This window comes from Falco cherrug, chromosome 2, assembly GCF_023634085.1.
Source record: "Falco cherrug isolate bFalChe1 chromosome 2, bFalChe1.pri, whole genome shotgun sequence".
NCBI lineage: Eukaryota > Metazoa > Chordata > Aves > Falconiformes > Falconidae > Falco > Falco cherrug.
In genome coordinates, this window is record NC_073698.1 from 12,871,976 (window position 1) to 12,890,856 (window position 18,881).

General features: G+C 42.4%; 1 protein-coding gene across 6 annotated transcripts in view; it reads right to left on the minus strand.

The window, feature by feature from the left end:
• MTMR2 (myotubularin related protein 2) overlaps window positions 1-18,881 on the minus strand; it is a 65,900-nt gene that overhangs the window by 24,554 nt on the left and 22,465 nt on the right. For 4 of the 6 annotated variants that reach the window (XM_055701691.1, XM_055701694.1, XM_055701692.1 and 1 more), the window contains 2 exons: window positions 17,817-17,922; window positions 2,323-2,398 (listed from right to left, as the gene is read on the minus strand). In XM_055701691.1, coding sequence (XP_055557666.1) covers window positions 2,323-2,398; window positions 17,817-17,922 — 182 coding nt within the window. Of the gene's footprint in view, window positions 1-2,322; window positions 2,399-4,762; window positions 4,782-9,884; window positions 10,093-17,816; window positions 17,923-18,881 lie in introns of those variants that run through there. The other 2 variants (XM_027807453.2, XM_027807454.2) reach the window with 2 other exon arrangements.

Sequence of the window (18,881 nt, forward strand, 5' to 3'; positions counted from 1 at the left end):
GCCACGAATCTGTACAGCACTCAGCTGCTGGTAATTTTAAGTCTGAAGTCAGCGATCAAGTTACTCTGCAACAATTATTTTTGAGTCTGAGTGATGGTGACTCAAAACAGTCCCCCTTCCTAAAAGGCCTCAAACATTTCTCCCTTGTTCCAGCAAAAGGCAAGAGGTGCTGCTGGTTTTCCACAGCAAACACCTCCCCTAACTGCCCTTCTGTTTTACATCAATTAAAAATGCCAACATTTAAGCCGTTCCCCCCCACCCATTATGTCTTTTGTCACTGAAGCCATTGGCCAGCTGTGCCATGGTAATGGTTTATGCTATCACCAACAAGTAATGACACCCCTCAAACACTCAAAAGATGCTTTCAGCAGGAGACCCACTGATCAGAGCTGCCAGATACATGAAAGAACTCTCCGGACCATCTCAATAACCTCAAGCCTCCAAACCCTATGGGATCCATTTAGCAAGGGCTGTGTGAAGTCAGGAGGACACAGCTTGCCTCCCACCCAGGTGGCAGCCACCATGCACATGAGGTCCTGAATTTCTTCTACATTTATCCCATGAGATTTAGCCTGGAGGGAGGGAGGAAGAGAGACTGCCTTACTCTAGGGCACTGGCAATTCACATAACTAAACCATCCTCATGTCAGCTCTGCTTCTGCATAGTCTTCACTGACTCTCAAGATCTGGATATGGGGAAGGATCCTTACAATATCAGGAGTGACTAATGCAGAGCAAAATATGTGGCACAGAATTTTTAGTTAAAAATAAATAAAAGAATATATATATATGCATGCTAGCAATTTCATTATTTATTTCTTTTAACTTACATGCATTTGTTTGAAGGACAATTAAACACAAAATGCTTCTAGCCAGTTCTAATTGAACCAAGTGTTTAATTATTGGCCAATTATTAATCACTTCTTTTCAAAGACTAGTTTGACAGAGGTTTCAAAGCAGACTCATGAAGCATACTAAGGGTGAGGGCAGCCTGCCTGGTTTTTCCACTGGAGTTCCCATTATTCACAATGCAATTTCAAAATGTTAAAAAAAAACACCAAAGCCAACAAAATCTACTAATAAGAGAAGTCTGCATTTACGTCTGAAAAAGAACAGAACTTCTGGATAAAGGGAAAAGGTGCTAGAAAAATGTTTTCCAGGTAAGAAATCCCAGGCACAATCTCAAACACTGACCTTGCCAGCTTGTAAGCCACATCACCTTGCACATTTGCATTTTATTAGCTTGGTTTCCTAAGGAAACAATTTTACTTAATTACACCGCACATATACACATGTACCTACAACGTGGCTTGTCTGACCTTAACCCTGCCATGGCTGTATGATTTCAGCAGTCTCTACCAGATAAATAGGGATCTCCAAGGCATTAAAATGCTTCACTGTTTGTGAGAACGGATGCCAGCTACAACAGAGGTTGTACTAGTGCTACCACTGAGGGAAAGTCTAATAAGCTCAGTCTTTCGTAGATATAAGAGAATCCATATGGGAGAAAGATACTGGAAACCAGGATTTGCTAATTCCCCTGCTTATGGAATTCCTGTCTTTTACAGGGCCAATCTTACCCTAGATTATTGGGTTGGCTGAAATAATTCTTCTTCCCTTCCCTGTAAAATACAAAGAGAATTGTATTTGCCTTTCTTGACACTTTTAACAGGAAATTATTATTGCTGATGAATAATAAAGATTTCCTTTCTGCTGCCTTTAACTTCTTGCTGGACCAGGCAGCTGCTGTCTGGGCTACTCCAAAAGCCACCCAGTCTTACAGACTTACATGGCTCATCACATCATTTGTCAACAGATAAAACGCTGGTAACTCTGATCTCTTAAACCGTTCCCCAGGAACCCTTCAAAACACAGCCTTGCTGTTTGAGCTAACCGTGCCTGTGGAGTGAGTTACATGTCAGTCTGCACTACACGGTTGGAGCACGAGTTCAGAGTCCTTAGGAAAGGAGTAGAGAAAAGGAATGAGCATTGAGGTGGGGTGGGGGTTTTTGTCTTTTGTTGTTGTTGTTGGGTGCAGGTTTTTGGTGACTTATTTTCAGGTTTGGTTTGTTGTTTTTTTTTTATTTTTAGGACTGAAGTTACACTCTTCCGTATCACTTTAAGAAGGCAGCAACATATTAAACTACTGAATGCAGAATCTTTCAGAGAAAATTAATCAAGAGGCTTACTCAAACTTTCAGACTGGAGTGCATCAGCAAACCTGATGCATGTCACAATGTCTGGATGAAGAAAAAGAAATACTGCATAAATAAATGGATATTCTTTTTGTCAGTAAACAATAAGGAATTTCCTCTTCACATACCCATGTCTTTAATGGTTTCCCCTGGTAGCAAAGGGGGCTCTTCCATTTCAGCCAATTTATTGGTCTCTCTCAGGACCTAGGCAAAAGATAGAAGTAGAAAAAGAAATTCTTTACTTTTTCATAAACCAAGAACTTTACACTTACCTGCAACAGGTCACAATATAAAGGACAACAAATATTCAAAGATCTTGAGGTACTGCCTAGTGTCTCAGCCTCTGAAAAGTCAACACAAAGCATGTCAGAGACCTCGGTGCCATCCTCGAGCATACTGCTGGGCTATGCAGAAGTGTTTGAAGTGGGGATGTCTGCGATGGAGAAGCTGTGCAAAGCAGGCTCTGTGCTTTGGCAGCACACTTCACAGGTCCCTTTATATGTATAGGAGGTACAGTTTCAATATTTTTTGTTGTTTTTTTTGGCTGCCAAATGACCCCTCCTCCACTTTCCCTTGGGTTAAAGTTATACCACAGGGCATTACTTTTCACAGTAACAGCTGTATTTACACAAGGGTTTTCACAAGAACAGCTGTTATCACAAGCAGATGGGACATTTAAGGAAAGCATGGATGTAACTATGAAAGCATAACCTGAGGTCTAACCCTATGATAAGAACTATGGGAGAAGAGCATATATAAGTGACCAAAATTAAAGCTAAGTCTGTGTGGCCAAACGCAGACAGGTTTAATCGTATTGCCCATGCCTCAAACTGGCCAGATGACCACAACCACAGCAGCACACCATTTGCTCAATCTAGCAACACAGAGAGCAGGCAGGTTAGTCTAGACTCTGCCTCGTGCTGTAGCAACCACAAGACTTTGGGTTTAAAGTTGGCATGCATCCCACCTGGTGGAGACAGGCAGAGAGAGCTCATGACTGCTCACAACTGAATGTGCAGACTCGCCCAAAATGCATTCTTTAGCTTAATGTGAGGAAAGAGAAAAAATTGTTTTAATTTGACATCAGGAAATCCCTGCAAAGAAAATTCAAAGACATGCCTGAAGTGGCACTCTAGAACCTGACACATCTGTGGTCAACTTTCAAGTAGGATCAAGCCAGAGGGAGAGCCTCAGGGAAGAAAGTTTCTGTAAACTATGCAGAAAAAAAAAAAAAAAAGAAAGAAAAAGAAAGAAAACAAAACCCAAAGAAACCCCACACCACAATAAAAGCACGTTCCAGCATCTTCACACAACAGGCTGACGTATAGATGAAAAGATTAACAAGATCAAAGCCTTCTTGAGAACAAGATGTACATGTTAAAAAATGCATTCAAAAGACTTCTTAAAGAAAATAATAAAAGCAAATACAATCCTGGCTTCCTAACAGGAACCCCACAACTGCACTCACTTAGGCCAGCTCTTACTGGGGAGGCTGCCAGAGCAACCAGGCTGGCATCTACAGGATGGGTGAAGGGAGGCTGCCACTGACAGAACTCACACTGGTAGCAACCTGCAGGAAAGCTTCTCCTCCCCCATGTCCGCAATACCATTAGAAGAAAGGTTTTGCTGCCGTAACTAGAAGAAATCTGTGCTGAGGACTTCATGTCAGCACAGCTGTGTTGGCCAAAGATCACACACCTCATCAAAGCCCTGGCTGATGGCCTCCCTGACAAAAGCCTGTGATGTAGACCCGCTCTTAACTCCTGTGTGTCCATTTTTACGCTTGAGTAACAGCCTTGAAATTGGCAGGATAACATCTGGATCATGCCAAATGAGAGGGAGGCTTGTGGCTCATTAGTCTGTAAGCAGTGGTCATCTTTGTGGCCTTTTATCTTGGAAGGACATTAGTAAAAACACACTCTGCATTCAGGACACTCTCACAACGTTGTTGAGAAGGTCCGTTCCCAAATGGGCAGCAGCTGCTGCTAGGATCACTCCGGTCAACAGCTGGGCTCACTGCTCTCCTGAAGATGTCAGTGGCAGCACAGCCAGCGGTAAACATTTGGGGAACTGGGTTATATCTTAAGCCAAAACCAGTATGAGGTAAGATACATAGAAAGCATTCAGTATGACAAAGCACTGCTGAGATCGCTAGGTGGGCAGTGCTCGGGTGGGTTTTAGACACTGTACTTCAGGTAGGGGTGAGAAGAAGGGAAAAGGCAAGCAGTATGCAAGATTAAGACCTCCATGTCAACACCATTTTGTAAAGACGAGGCTGAAAGCTTTTTTTAAAAGCTGGCTCTTCTAAGTCTAATAAAATCCATCTGCTCACTCGTGCTTTCTGAAATGTGGAGTCCCCAGGATCAAAGGGTCAGCAATTCAAACCTGCGCTCACTCCAACCCAGGCCAGTGGACAGATGGCCTCCTGGAAGTACAGCACTTCAAGGCTGACAGCTTCTTCCCCCTTGCCGTCCCCACCACCATCGTTTTGGGGGGTTTTTTTGGTATAGAGTCAAGGACTACACTCACTTTCACCACCCTTCAACTGACCTCAGTCACACGACCTACCTCAGGTAACACAGCACCAACTGCCTCCAGGGTGATTTCAAAGTTGGCCCAAGTATATCACCCCTGGATAACAGTCATCCTTCCAAGAGGATCAGACAGAAGTGGTCAGAAAGTGCAGGACAAACACTTCTCTGGTGTGCCGGTCTTTGCAGCATCTGCCCAGCTCTAGACCTTGAATAAGTCCTCCTAGCTGGAACGTGAACACTTGAAACCTGTCCTGGCAGAAACTGAGAAGTGAAGAGTAGGCATTTTCCCAAAAGCCACCTCCATCAACGGCTCCTTAAAATTGATTCGGGGAAATGCAATCTGCGTGCAGCTGACAGCGCAGGCAGCAGGCACAGAAGACATCTGGGGCAGTGCTGAAGGACAGCGGGTGGCAGGAGGGAGGAAAAGTGGGCGGATAAAGAAAGAGGAGTTTTGGAAACAGATGAAGGAGGAAGAATGGGATGCGACAATTGCACATGGAACTCTGGGAAGACGCTAACAACACAGGTGGACCCTCTGCCCCTTCTATGACTAAGGAGATGACATGAAAAGCCCTTCCATCCCACTGCCATCCTCCCCTCCCCAGTCCAATCCAAAAATGGTTCATTAAACTGTGAGAAAAAATCTTTTTTTGTGCATTAACCTATTTTCAAGACTCTAAAAATAAAACTCCTAGGCCCAGATTTAGCCCTCTGCAAATCCTGCAAAATGAAATTAAGAGCTCCAGTGAGGCAAGGAGGCAGGCAGGGGAGCCAGGGACACGACTGCGGCAGCCTGGCTGCAGAAGAGTGACGGCTGGCTACCGATGCGTTAACACTACTGAGGCAAGTACCATATGGATACATCACTGTAACTGAGATGTTCCACCTCTGTGTGCCTCAGGTTTTTAAATTGTTCAGTGTGAACATAAACAATGAGAGCTTAGAGATCTGCAACGAAGGTCACAGCCAGAGCTGGGCAGAGTCTGCATTACCGAGGAACAGGACCATCTTGAGGTAGAGCCACACACTGTCTGTGTCTGTCACAACCATCACTAAGATGGTTTCTGCAATAAACAAATATAACCACCAAAAATCAGTAGACTGCCTCACCTCTGAGCTAAACAAGGCCTCCATAACCTTTCCCCCACAAAAATGCTATGCTTGGTTAACTGAATCTCTTGGGGAACAAAGAGTTTAGTCAACAGAATAACCTTTATTTCTGTCTTTTTTTACCGAGTAACATCATCTACCCATTCCTCCCATCAGCAGCTCTCCCTCTAGATAAAACAGCTCTCCGGGATGCTGAGCACAGGAGTACCTTAGCACCTAAGCACAAGTCCTGCCTCAGCTCAGAGCGGGTGTGAGGACTTCATGCCACCACCTACCTTTGTTCTCTGCTCAAGCAGCAGCTTGGCAGAACAAACCCACGCTTGCTACATTTAACAACTGCTTCTCTTACTCCAAGATCCCACCTTTTGTTAGCTCCAGCCCACTTACCCATGGCTGAAGGTGCAGAGCTCTCTCATGTCCTCCCACCTATAGCACCCAAGGCAGAGAAACCCCGATGTGGTACTGTAGACACAAACTCCAGATCTCAGCAACAAAACAATCATCTCCTTCGCTTGCACGTACGGGGTCAGGGAAAGAGGTTTAAAACCTGCTGAAAAGGTAAGACTGCTCCCTGCCTCATCCCTTACCTCTTCATACTGTGATGCAGTGTCCTGCAGTTCTGCCAAGCCTCTCCGAGCATTTGACACAACTGCCTCCTAACACAGCAGCCAGCACGCTGCTCCAAAAATCCCTCTCCTGACTGACGTCCCCGCACGACTCATGCACACAGCTCATCCCAAGTGGCTACAGCCAACTGGGGGTGGTACAGAGTTACGCTGCACCCTAACGCTGAGCACAGGGTCCCAGAGGAACACTGCTCCCAAAGGACCAGAGATAGCACGCAAAACTCTATATTCAGGGTTTGCTTTTGCCCGTGAATGAAACAACTGATAGGCTTTCCTCTGGTATTGCCTGTGAGGTGTGTGCCTGCCAGCGGAGCTGCACAGCCAGGATGACAGCACACACCCTGCGCTGGCTGAGGCCGAGCCAGGACCGCCGCCTCCTCCCCGACCTGCCACTGCTGTCAGTGCTCCCACAGCTAGCTCAGCCAAGGTACTTGCGTTCACTTAAGGGCTTTCTTAATGGATGCTTTTCCATAACCTGGATCATTTTCCCAGGACTGGCTTAGGGTGTGACTCCACCAGTGAAGGTGTGTAAACCCAGGGCGAGGGAGGGAGAGCAGCTGGGACCGACTAAGGACAGTAACTCTGCCCCGGACACCAACATCTGCAGCACAAGCCACCAGAAAACAAACCTGAGGTCCCTCCTAGCCATTTTTCGGCCACTCTCCTACCTTCTCCTGAATATGTGAGCCCTGAAACCCACAGACAACAGCCAGGTTTTCCGGCTTCACACAGCTTAAGGGGAGACTACAGGTTTGTGTTACTGAATCGCTGTGCAACAGCTTTCCCAAGTCTGTATAGCTTCTTCTGTCCTGAATCACAATCAAAATGAACAAAAAGAATCTTTTTTGGCTTAGATAAAATTAAAATGTACCTTTTTCTGACATTCTCCCCTCTGAGTTAATTTCTCCTTGGTAACCTCCTACACACTCCAAATCATTTTGCACATTTTGAACAGGTTTGTTACGCAGAAAGCCACAGCACTGGTGTGACATGTCCGACCTGACACCACGACCACCCCGCCCCTGCATCATTCCTTTCCCCAAAACCATGCCTGCCCCATCCATTGAAAAGACAAGCTCTCCAAGCTCAGAGCTGCTTTTGTTCCAGCTGTGCACTGTCCTGTTCTGTGTTTCCCATAGCAGTAAGCTGGTCTTTTACCCGGTCCCTTGACATAAACATATATAACCTGGCTGTACAGACAAACATTATGCACACATAAAATCCCTTTGCATCTGCAGCCCCTGAACTCTCAGGTTTGGCACGTCTACCTCGTGAGCATGCCCTGGTCAGCAGCAACAGGCAGGATATACGCTGGGAGGAGAAGAATGTGCGTATTGTACATATGCGTGTGCAAGAATATACGCATAGAATTAGCAGATTTTAAAAATACGTAACTTTCAAATTATGTGTGACACGTGGATTTGAAACTCAACAGCCAAGTGAAAGGATTTATCTCCTACAGGAAAATATTTGTCTAATACTTCACATTTTAATGGATTACCTGGAAATATTCTGCTTGTAGTTAATATATCTAAACTTTCCTTCCCCCTTCTTTTTTCTATATGTCTTTCTCTCAAGGACTGGCACGATTAAATGCCCTCCTGAATCACTAGCGCTCTTGCGGCTCTGCAGGCAGGGTAGTCGGTAAAATGCAAGAATATCTGTTTCATCTAAAACTAGAGATCTACAGCTGAGCTAGTCGCCTTAGGTGCTCTGTACAGCCAGTGGAAAGCAGGAAACCTAAGATATTCACCTTCAGGATCAGTGTCTTTCTTCCTACCAAAGGCTGAGAACTAGGGTCGGTAACTCCAAAGCAGACCTGGTAGGGCAAATCCCATCGCTGGTGCTTCACTGCAGCCAGTGCAGCAATGCCCAGTCTCCTGGCCATCCCAAGAAACTCTGCAGTCACAACCTGTACTTGCAGAGAAATTCAAACTTACTTTGTGTAGAGAGGCAGCATGGATTAAGCCAGGCCAGGTGGAAAAACTGCATGAACTTCATTAAAACAGGTATGACTCCAAAGTCTGTAGGGTAGGTCTTATTAGCTGAATTACCAGAGGCAGCTTTTGGGTCACAGCTGGCTCCTTTCTGCTGTCTCAGAGGACCACGTGAGGGAATATCCATATAGGAAAATATATGAATCCACATAGGATTATTTATACATACTTTTATTTTTAATTAATTTTCTTTGCAAAGCATACACACTTATGTAACCAACCTTTTTCTCCTTTCAAATGCCTTTTGGTGTCTCAGACCATGCCCACCTGTTCCTTCCCCTGAATTTCCCTCCCACTCCAACTCTTTCCTATTTCATGGCTGTTGCCATAAAAGTCAATCAAGAAAGGACAGTGCCACTATGGCAGGTGTATCAAGATTTATCATTACCCTGATGATGGTATAAAAACCTCTGAAACAAAACAGATACAGAAGCCCTTTCCATTCACCTCAGAAAAAAAAACAACCCACAGACGTCTAATTCTGTTCAGTTGAGGTTAACAGAAGCTGCAGAACTGATGTGAATACGTGCAGAATCGAGCCCCTTATGCTTACTTAGGATAATTTTTCATAGGTGCATTGGTTTCTTCTCTAAATGAAACATTTCTTACAACAGGGAAAAGAACACATTTTTTCTAGCATTTTGCTGCTAAGATGCTTCTGTCTTCTCAATACTCAATTAGAAAGACCACCAAACAGCAGCCATGCTTACTTAACAAATCCTCCTGTAGACTGCAAACACTAGACTACTTCACAGAGATTTTCAGCTGCCATTTATGTCTATTTCAAGTGTGCTTTGAGAAGATTTATGTGCTATGTAGTCTACTGGAAATGCAATAAAAGATAAATCAAGCAAGTAAATGGTCTTTATTGATTATTTTTGAATCATTAAGAATACCACAGCAGAATGACTACAGGAAAGAACAGCAGTGTCTCTGCATGACTGAGGCACGGGCACTTTTCTGAGGATTATGATCAGATGAGTAGAAAAACTGCGTTAGAGGCATTCACAGCCGCAAGATATTAATTGCAGGAAAATGCTTTGTGCCTCATTCTTTTGAGATATTAGAAGTTCAAAGGGGAAGAGACAAAACATCATGGACACATGGATCATTTCAGAATAGTACGCAGATCCAAATATACTGTCCAAAGACCACATCAAGCCCATTCAGCTCCTAAGAGAGCATTCAGCCAAAGGCTTCCTAGCTTGGTTAAAAAACAACACAAGGGGCATTTAAGTTATCAATATAATGTTCTGTTGACACCACCTATTACACTAAGACAATAATCACATACGATGTACACTGCAACTGCCTTTTAATTATGCTTTCCTGACACAACTAAAAAATCCAAACTGATCTCTACCTACCATACACAGTTTGAGAAAGTATAAAAAGGCTTGAGAAATCACTTTTGTTTACTTACCACTGTCTTGAAAATCTTTAAAAAGAAGCTGAAGATTAGCGTGTTTAAGAAAAAAAGAATAGTCACCAGGGTAACATAAAGGGACTCCTCTGCAGGAGGAAGCAGCCACCATGCAGTGTTTCCCTAGGGTTTTCTGCTTTGTTTTTTCCACTATGTACTTCTCCACTCAGACGCGAGTGTCCAGTGATGAAGAACAGCCTCTCTGGGCTGGTGAATCTCCTGGGCCCTCACTGCACAAGTACAACGCAAGGCTCAGAAGCTCAAAGGAACACATTGTTGAGGGCCAGTCGTTCAACCACGGCTGGCTTGTCTCTTCAAGTTTGTATGGCTTGGGGCCTCAAGACAATTCTCTCATTAGGCTCCAACAGAAAGTCATCACTGACTCAACATAGCAATGCTCCCTGGCACAGAAGGTTGCAGATATTATCTATTCAGATAAGTCCAACATTATTTAATACAGAATCGTCTTCATTGCCAAGGGTTCCACATACATCTCAAATGAAAACAGCTCTGTTCTCTTCTGGCTGCTCAAAAACTTTGGACGGCACATTAGCCCAACTCTATCCTTCCTTTATTTTACTTTGTCTTGTTTAGCAATCAACTTACATGGGAAAACAGACTAAAATTTTCAAGGAAAGCATTAAACTAGTGCATTGACATTCGTACCGTCAGTCTTAACTAACAGAAAAACACCAAAGAGAGAGTTATAAATTCTAACAACTAAATCAAGTCACAGAAAACTATCTCTGTTATAAACTCCAAAGTTAAATTCTTTGGAAGCGATATATAAGGATTCAAGATACAAGTAGTTACATATTTACAGTAAGTAAACAATCATACAGAGGGGAACAAAGATGTTTCATTTCATGCAAAAACATCTACAGAAAATCAAATATTGGCAGGTACTGCACACAGTCACAAATCCACGTGTCCTTCTAAATACCATGCTTGTTCGTTCCTGCCCAATCTGTGCTTCAATCTACAAAACTATACCTATAGGGGAGGAAAAAAAAAGGGGGGGCTGGGGAGCCACCTCTTACCCATTTTTACTCAGCAAAAAGAGAATTTTTGCACTTAGTAGCTAGGAGAAATACAGCAGTCAATTAGGAAGAGCTGAAAATATTTTTGAGGAACATATGAAGACCATTTACTTATTCTCCTTAGTTTTCCACTCCTAATAGACGGCAATCGTAAATGCTTCCAGAGGTTTCTTTCACTGTACTTGACTTCGTATTCAGACATTCAGGTATCTATACATAAGAAAAATTCGCAACACTTGCTGTCTTTGCTCTCTTCCAACCAAATGAGCACTTAGGGAGTATTATTTCCATGTAAAGGAGACAGCAAACTGACTGCATCTGGCTTTTCCCTCCATCTAATTTGCATGAAATCAATATTTTGCAATGCAGAGGTTGGCTACTCTGAGTTTTTGTTTCCTTGAAAGAAGGAGGTGCAGAAAAGGACTTACTGGGAGAGGTGCAGGGAGGAGACCAAGATTTTCCATCTTTTAGGACAGTTTAAAAAGAAAAAGATTGTAATTCTCACGAAATATACAGCATTTACAGTCATGGAAACTGGAGTCCTAGAAAAACATGTCAACAGGAGGGGCTAAATTCCAGTCACTCACAGGGATGTCCTGGAATGACCACATTATGGACAAGAGCACCATTCATTCTCCAGAACTAGTCCTTTGTGCCTTTGTTCATCGACAGCTTAATGCTCCAAAGAAGAAAGCAAGCCTGCCTCCCAGACACACACACGCAACTCGTATAGCCAAAATCAGAATTTTGAGATAGTTAAAACACTGGTTCCCATACGATTTTCCCACTTCTCCTCTGCTGCTCTTTAAGTCCCTCTACTTTATACCTTTGATAAAGCATCACCTGTTCTTGGATTTGGCCCCAATTTCATCCCTGTGTTCAAAGGAACCTGTGGAAACACTACATGCAGATCAGGTAAGGTCGACTTCTGCCTGCATAACTTGTACTCCTGTATACTCACAAAATAGTGAGGTGCACCTTCATGCGAAAATATAACTGAGCCCAAAGCGATGATGCAGAGAAACACATATGCTCAAATCTTCACACAATGACAGTAAAATGATGAACTGTTTATTTAATTTCACTGCTGTATCACCAGTTCACCTCTAGCCAAGTCTTTTGTGACCACAGGTCAATTATCTTCACCATCTGGTGGCTTGTGCAATATGGTCTGTAATTTAATAGCAGTCACAGTCCAGCGCACTGGGAAGGAAAGCTCACACAAGACATCTTCGCATTTGCTATAAACTAGTCTTACAGGCAGTCCCATGCAGAGTCAAGAGCCAGTCTGAAACAGGAATACTTATCCCCATACATCATTAACAAGGGATGGAGCCGACTAGCAGGGCAGAGAGTCTTCAACCACCCTGGAGGTGCTTAGGCAGAGTGTTTTTTCACAATTTAGTGCTTCCAAGCTAGTATTATTCACTAACTGAAAAGCAAACCTAAAAAACATTGCTTAAATGAGTGCTCAAATTTTAAAAAGTTATGCCGCTCTCTAAACCCAGCTCTTGTTGAACATGTGTTACACATAACCAAAGCCTGACACACTTCCTGCGTTGGCAGGGAGATAGCAATGGAAAAGCTCACTGAGGCTAGTTTTAGTGATTTACAGCAAAGGATGGCGGGGGGGGAGGAGAATCACATCTTTCTTCAATATGTTTTTCTACTAACAATATACATGTTCTACATAAAACTAGTCTAAGCCACTTTGCACTAAAGCTAGAATGAAGTAACGCAAAGGTGGCAAAGTTGGTGACTGGCATCTCAGTTAATATTGCCCAGCATCACCTGAGGTACAGGATTTACCTCAATTTTACAGGTCTACAGCTGCAGAAATTACCCTGAACTCTCTCCACAGTCAGAGGAGAAACAAGTTTTCAAAAGAGACAAAACTGCACCGTTACTGAAACGCAGCTAAAAAGCTGGGATCCACTCTGAGAAATTAGTTGCTCCCCCTCAAATAACGTTCACAACATCCTGCAGCAAGGACTTCTCTGTCTCTGCTACATGATGTTCTCACCTAGCATGGGCACTTCCCTAAAGTCAAGACAAATCAGATCATAAATGACCGATTTCTTTCCATCAACTGCAAAGGAACTGCAGCTGGCTAGCCTGAATGCAGACTTGCTCAAACGCATTTCACCCAGGAAACATAAGGAGACAGCAATAGCATCCATTTACTGTCTTGAAAGGAGAAGACTCCTTTGTATACCTTTTGTCATGCATCAGTTATATATCTTACAAAATAAACCACATGCTTACCTACACTCTCCAACCACACACACAATGGATAAGAAATTAAGGTTATGCAAGCAACTCTTTTTCCTCCCTTTTTTAACTTTCAAGTCCTGGGCATGCTGCAATAACATTCTTGCATCTCACCTATAAACCCATTGAAAATCCACTGATTCCTCGTATACGAAAGGAGAAAATTATTACGGAGGGAGCAAACAATCATGGAGGATAAGGCACATGCATGTACAGTATTCTGCTGGACCTCAGAGGAATATCAGGATTTGTGGCTTTTATTGTTGCCCTCAAAGGGGATAATGGTTTAGTGGTCACCAACGGCAATGTCAAGAACAAAGACCTCAACCACTTTTTCTGAAGGCTGTACAACTAAGCAGGTGACATATGGGTCTGTGGTACTGCTTTCCTCTGTCCACAGAACAGACTAGAAGCAAGAAGGAGCATAAGAAAGCCAACACAGGAGTTTCCATCCTCTGGTTCAGGCTTTTGCTGTTTACAATCCAAAACCAAACACAATGGTCCTTAACAAATTTTCAGGCAAAGGTACTGTTCTTAAGGGAAGTGGCAGCAGGTTCTGCTGGCTTCCCAACTGCAGATGGAAAGGATTCGACCCTTTTATGAGAGCTACTCCAAAGCTTTGAACACAGTGAACTTCAGGCATTATCCTATAAATCGACAGCTAACTCAAAGTGAAAGTCCCTGCTGATAAAAGCTAGAGCATTAGCAAGAAGACTTAAGTATTATAAAACGCACAGACATATCTGCCCATAAGCATTAGGAGAAAAGACCACCTATAGGACTTAGGAACAAGAATCCCACTGTACTTTTAATAATCACCAAGTTCCCAGATCTGTAAGAGGTATTTATGTACTTTAATCCCTTTGGCAATGTTGGATCTAAGGTGTTTTTAAAACCTCATCCCAAATGACACAGAATCTATGAATTTCCAGCTCATTTTCACTTCCAACTACTTCAGTTCTGTTCTTGCCTGATCTATAACTTATGTTAAAACATATGGCAGTGTATTTGCTAAAAATTCCCTCAAAAAGTGCATTCCCTAAATCAATTCTAAACAGCTTCAGATTTGAGATCAGGAAGGGGGTGGAGGGGAGAACCTATTAGTGCTTTGTTGTTTTTCTGTTGGGGTTTGGGGTTTTTTTCTTCCTTTTTTTCCTGTATGAAGCTAACTGAAACAGCCAAAAGTTATTTAGAGTTAGTTTATGAAGTGAAAATTCTATAAATTGTAGTGGAAAGGCAATTTAATCTTAGTGCCAGATATTGAAATGCTCAATATACATTTAAAAAACCCAACTTCATAAAGGCATATTATTAAATACTTTGCAGAAAGATTTAGGAAAAATACTGCACATGCATTCAGTAGGAATCCCCAGTGGTTGTCCCATTTACCTCATTACACACATGTGCGCACACACACAGAGTGTTAATTGCACTCCAAAAGAAAACTGCAGGCGTAGACTGCAAGAAATTATATGGGTCCTTCCCCTGGTTCCCTCCTCCCAATGGACGCCTACCACTCTTCTAAAAATTCCCCACAGAAAAAAAGAGAGTGCTAATTGTAGCTATCTCTAAGTGTTTTTCCATCGTCACAGAAATTTAATTCCTAGATTTGAATCAATGCACATGCAGAGGCAGAGACCCAGCAGAGGTAGGAAAGATGATGAATCCATGCAGCAGTTCATTCTAGCAGGGAAAATTTAAATACACATCAAGAGCATAATCCCATTATTGGCAGATCCACTTCAAAATCTTCAAAAGCTTATTTTCAGCCTCTTAAAGCTAACTGATGGAACACCTTCCTGCAAGAACACCATGTAGCCCAAGCACTTGTCTCCCATTCCACAGTTACCACAAAACGCATTAGTTTCCACTTCAGGTCTTATTCTCTTACATTTTTCCAGGAACAATGTGGGACTTCTTTCTTTCCTCAGAAGTAATAAGCTTAGCTCAAATCACAGTGCTTGTTAAGACTTGGGAGTTCGTGCTGTCTTGTACCAATCAAAGCTGCACAAGACACTCAGGCGTGTAAGGAAAGGGCTAGAACAGAGAACACGCTCATGCCACTGTGTCAGTTAATAGTATGACCTCATCTGCAATATCAAAGGCAAGGACACATCTCAGAAAGATTAAAGGAAATAGTAACAACAATCAGGACCTTGAAAAATCTCTCACAGAACTGACTAGAACACCGGACAAAGAATGATATGCCCAGAGAGAGGACGTCTGTTCTCCTCAACTCAAGACCTGAAAGAAATCGGTGTTAGCTGATCACCACTCATAATGAATCTTCCATTTAGGAGCTAGCACCAGGCTCCAAGAGCAAGCCTGGGGATCAAACAGTAACGCACTAGCACCGACAGCAATTGATTTGAGGACAAGTTGTGGGACTGCAGTTGCACTGGCAGTACTAACACAAAAAGCTGTACACAGGTCACGGACAGATCTTCATCCCACCTCCAGGACTTGTTCTCTGGCTTCAAATACTCTCAGGAATGACGAGAGAAATGGTCAACACATTAATTCCTCTAGGAAAGAGTACTAGTGCAAACTGTTCCTTTCACCCTACACCCTATTACAAGTAGGACCAGAGGAAGGCATTTTCTCGAGGTCTGCTCACACTGACAAGCGGTCACCCAAGTGTAAAGGCAAGAACCAGCTTTATGCCTACACACAACCGTGTCGCAGCCACTCACACCACCTCTACAAGAGCAAGGTGAAACACAGCAGGCTTATGCCAAATTCAGGCCCCCCAACACTGATGCAGGTTAAAAGCGTGAAGTATTTTGCCATCAGAGGCATGTGCTCACTGTTAGCCTTGCAGTGCCTTTATTCTAAATAAGGAATTCCTTGCTTTACCATCCCTCCTTAATCACTATTCTAAAATGAAAGGAGAGCAGCATTTGTTCCAACCATGGCAGAATTTTAGTTTGCTTAGAAAAAAAAAAGAGAAGGAGGGCAGGCTGTGAAGAAATCACTCTGCAAATTACAGGAACTGCAGCACAGCAAGGAAGTATGGGCTTCTAATGGCCTCCAGTAGACAATAAATAGGCATTTTCTCCCTGAAAAATCTATCATCTAAGTGAACATTCCTCTGCGGACATTGTTTTTGACTACTAGTGGGTACAGAGACCCTGTTGGCTGGGGAACCAGACAAGCCCAGGACAGCTGGAATCCCTGCCCAGACAGCTTACAATTCACACAGATAAGGTGACAAAAGGGGGAAAGAGTCACAAGATGCCATCAGGATTAAAAGGAAAGCATGTTGAATCAAATTAACCACCAGGGAGGAAAGACAACCTTGATTCTAGAAAAGAAATGTTGCTTCATTCTCTACTTCTAAATGTAATTGCCAAGTGTCAGAAAAATTGTGAAAAAGTAGTTGACTTGTGCATCAAAACTAGAAAAAGAAACCCACTTATGCAAACTTCAGTTAAAAAAAAAAGTTTGTGTAATTATTTTTTTCATAATACTATACAGTTACAGCTGTAGCAGTATTTGCAGTCTTAAGTATATCCACCGTATTTTCTCTATGCTGTAGTAACTGAAGACCCCAACTTCACAGGGGAAGAACTTCAGACATACTACAAACTTCTTTACCCAGGCATGTTCTGAAGAATTACTTCTTGTATCCACAGGTAAAAGGTGTAAACTACCATTAGATTACATATAAACTACTTTGAAAATTGATTAATTTTCAAACCTTAGCTTAATATTGGCTAATAAGCTGCCTTTAGAAAGAAACATTCATGTTCTTGCCACTTATGAACAAGTAGTTCTTTCTTTTATTAATTACAGACCACTGAGACAACACTCACCAGACAAAGAATTATCATCGTTGTCAAAGGAATTAGTTTTGCATTTAAATGTTTTTATACAATTTTACTGTGTTTACATTTTACAAAGATGCTCAACCACAGCTGAGAAATGCCAAAAGTCATTACTAGAATGTATCAATACCAACAGTTTTATACTCAGGGATGTTTTTTAAAGCAAAGGTGTATCAGCAAACCCCTTGGTTTTGTAAAAGGAACGTACAGATAGCTTTCAAAACTCCTGTGCCACTGAACTAGAACTTTGAGTTCATAATTAATGAATCTAGTAACAGACTTAAAAGAGCCTTTTTTGGACTTTTTTATGTCAGAGCAATTTATTGTGACAGAATATTATTTTGATCAGCCTGGAGATAGCAATCTTTCTCTGAAAGAAGATACTTCCAAGGACTCTGTTTACAAACAAGCAGAAGTTCTCAAGATAGAACATCTATTATATACACACAACAGGAAAAAAAGGTATAAAACTGGCAGGTTGAAGATTTCACTTGCTTAAAACACTTAAAAGAAAATGGGAGTTCCTTTGAAAATTCATCTCCAAGTGTGGGTTGCAGAATCAGCTTTTTGAAGATTAAACAACTTTATAAAGAAGGAAATAATACGGTAGATATTAAACTTCAATTTCACCTGTTTGACTTTAGGTCCTTTCATGCTTTGGCTACATAAAATTTGGCATTAAACTGAAAGCTGACATCAGTTTACCACATCCAAACTCACAGGAGAAAGAAATGTCTTCTGGAGGAGGCCACAATATATCAATTTTTTTCTTTTTTAAGACAAAACATACATACCCTTAAATCTGGAGAGAAGTTGTCTGCAGAGGTGGAGACAGAGTCGGATGATACAGCAGAAGCAGATTTGGTGTGAGCAGAATGGTCCGAGTGAGAAGTGGAAGCGCTGTGAAGAGAAACACCACAGTGTATCAACATCACACTCGGCAATGCTCAAAAGCCGACAAGTACGGCCACTTGCTTACAGCCAGCGTCAGGCATTTTTCACCATTTCCAACCTTTCCACTATCAGTTGTTCAGCCCTCAGCAGTGGTTTAAGAGAACTTGTTTTACTCGCTGGCCTCAGATTACCGAAGTGTACACGTTACCAAATCTCAGCTCAGACTGCGCCAACATTACCACGATCACAAGCTCGATCAGAAACTAAGGGCTTCCATTTCAGGCTTTCAGATGGGAGATATTAGTGCGCTGCAAGGGGATGAAAACAGACAGGCTCCTGAACGCATGCCAGCACAACTCCAACCACAGCTTTACAGTGGTGGAAGAAATTCAGAATAAAAACTCTTTCCATCACACACAACTTTCTTCCTTCAGGCATAAGTACAACCCTCAGGAGAATTAAAAAGACTCTCCCAGCATACCTCTCTGGTGATACAAAGTGCGATTTGTTAAATAACAAAGCAAAACAGCTATTTTCTTTTTCTATACAGTTTTCCTAGTATAGCTGTAAGCAATTAAAATAAGCTTACTTTACAGCAATTTTATGTCGCAACCTCTCCTAGAACCATAACTGCTTAAAATTAGCGTTTGATAATAATGCTCTTAAAACCCCAAAGACTGTAAAGAAAGATCCTCCGTGGTACAACGTTACTCCTTAAAGCCACCGTACAGCAGCAAATGCTGCCTGCACCAATTAATTCCCACATTCCTACCAACCCTAGAAAGGCTTTACCTGGGTGTAAAGACACTTTTAAGGATCAGCTATCAGGCTGAATACCAAAGCAGAATACCAGCAGGAGTATTACCATTACTACTTCTATTAATTAGACATGTGACAACCTAGAAACAGCTATATCTGAGCTTCTAAAGGGCCTGGAGATCTGTTAATTGTCTGAAAATCGTTTT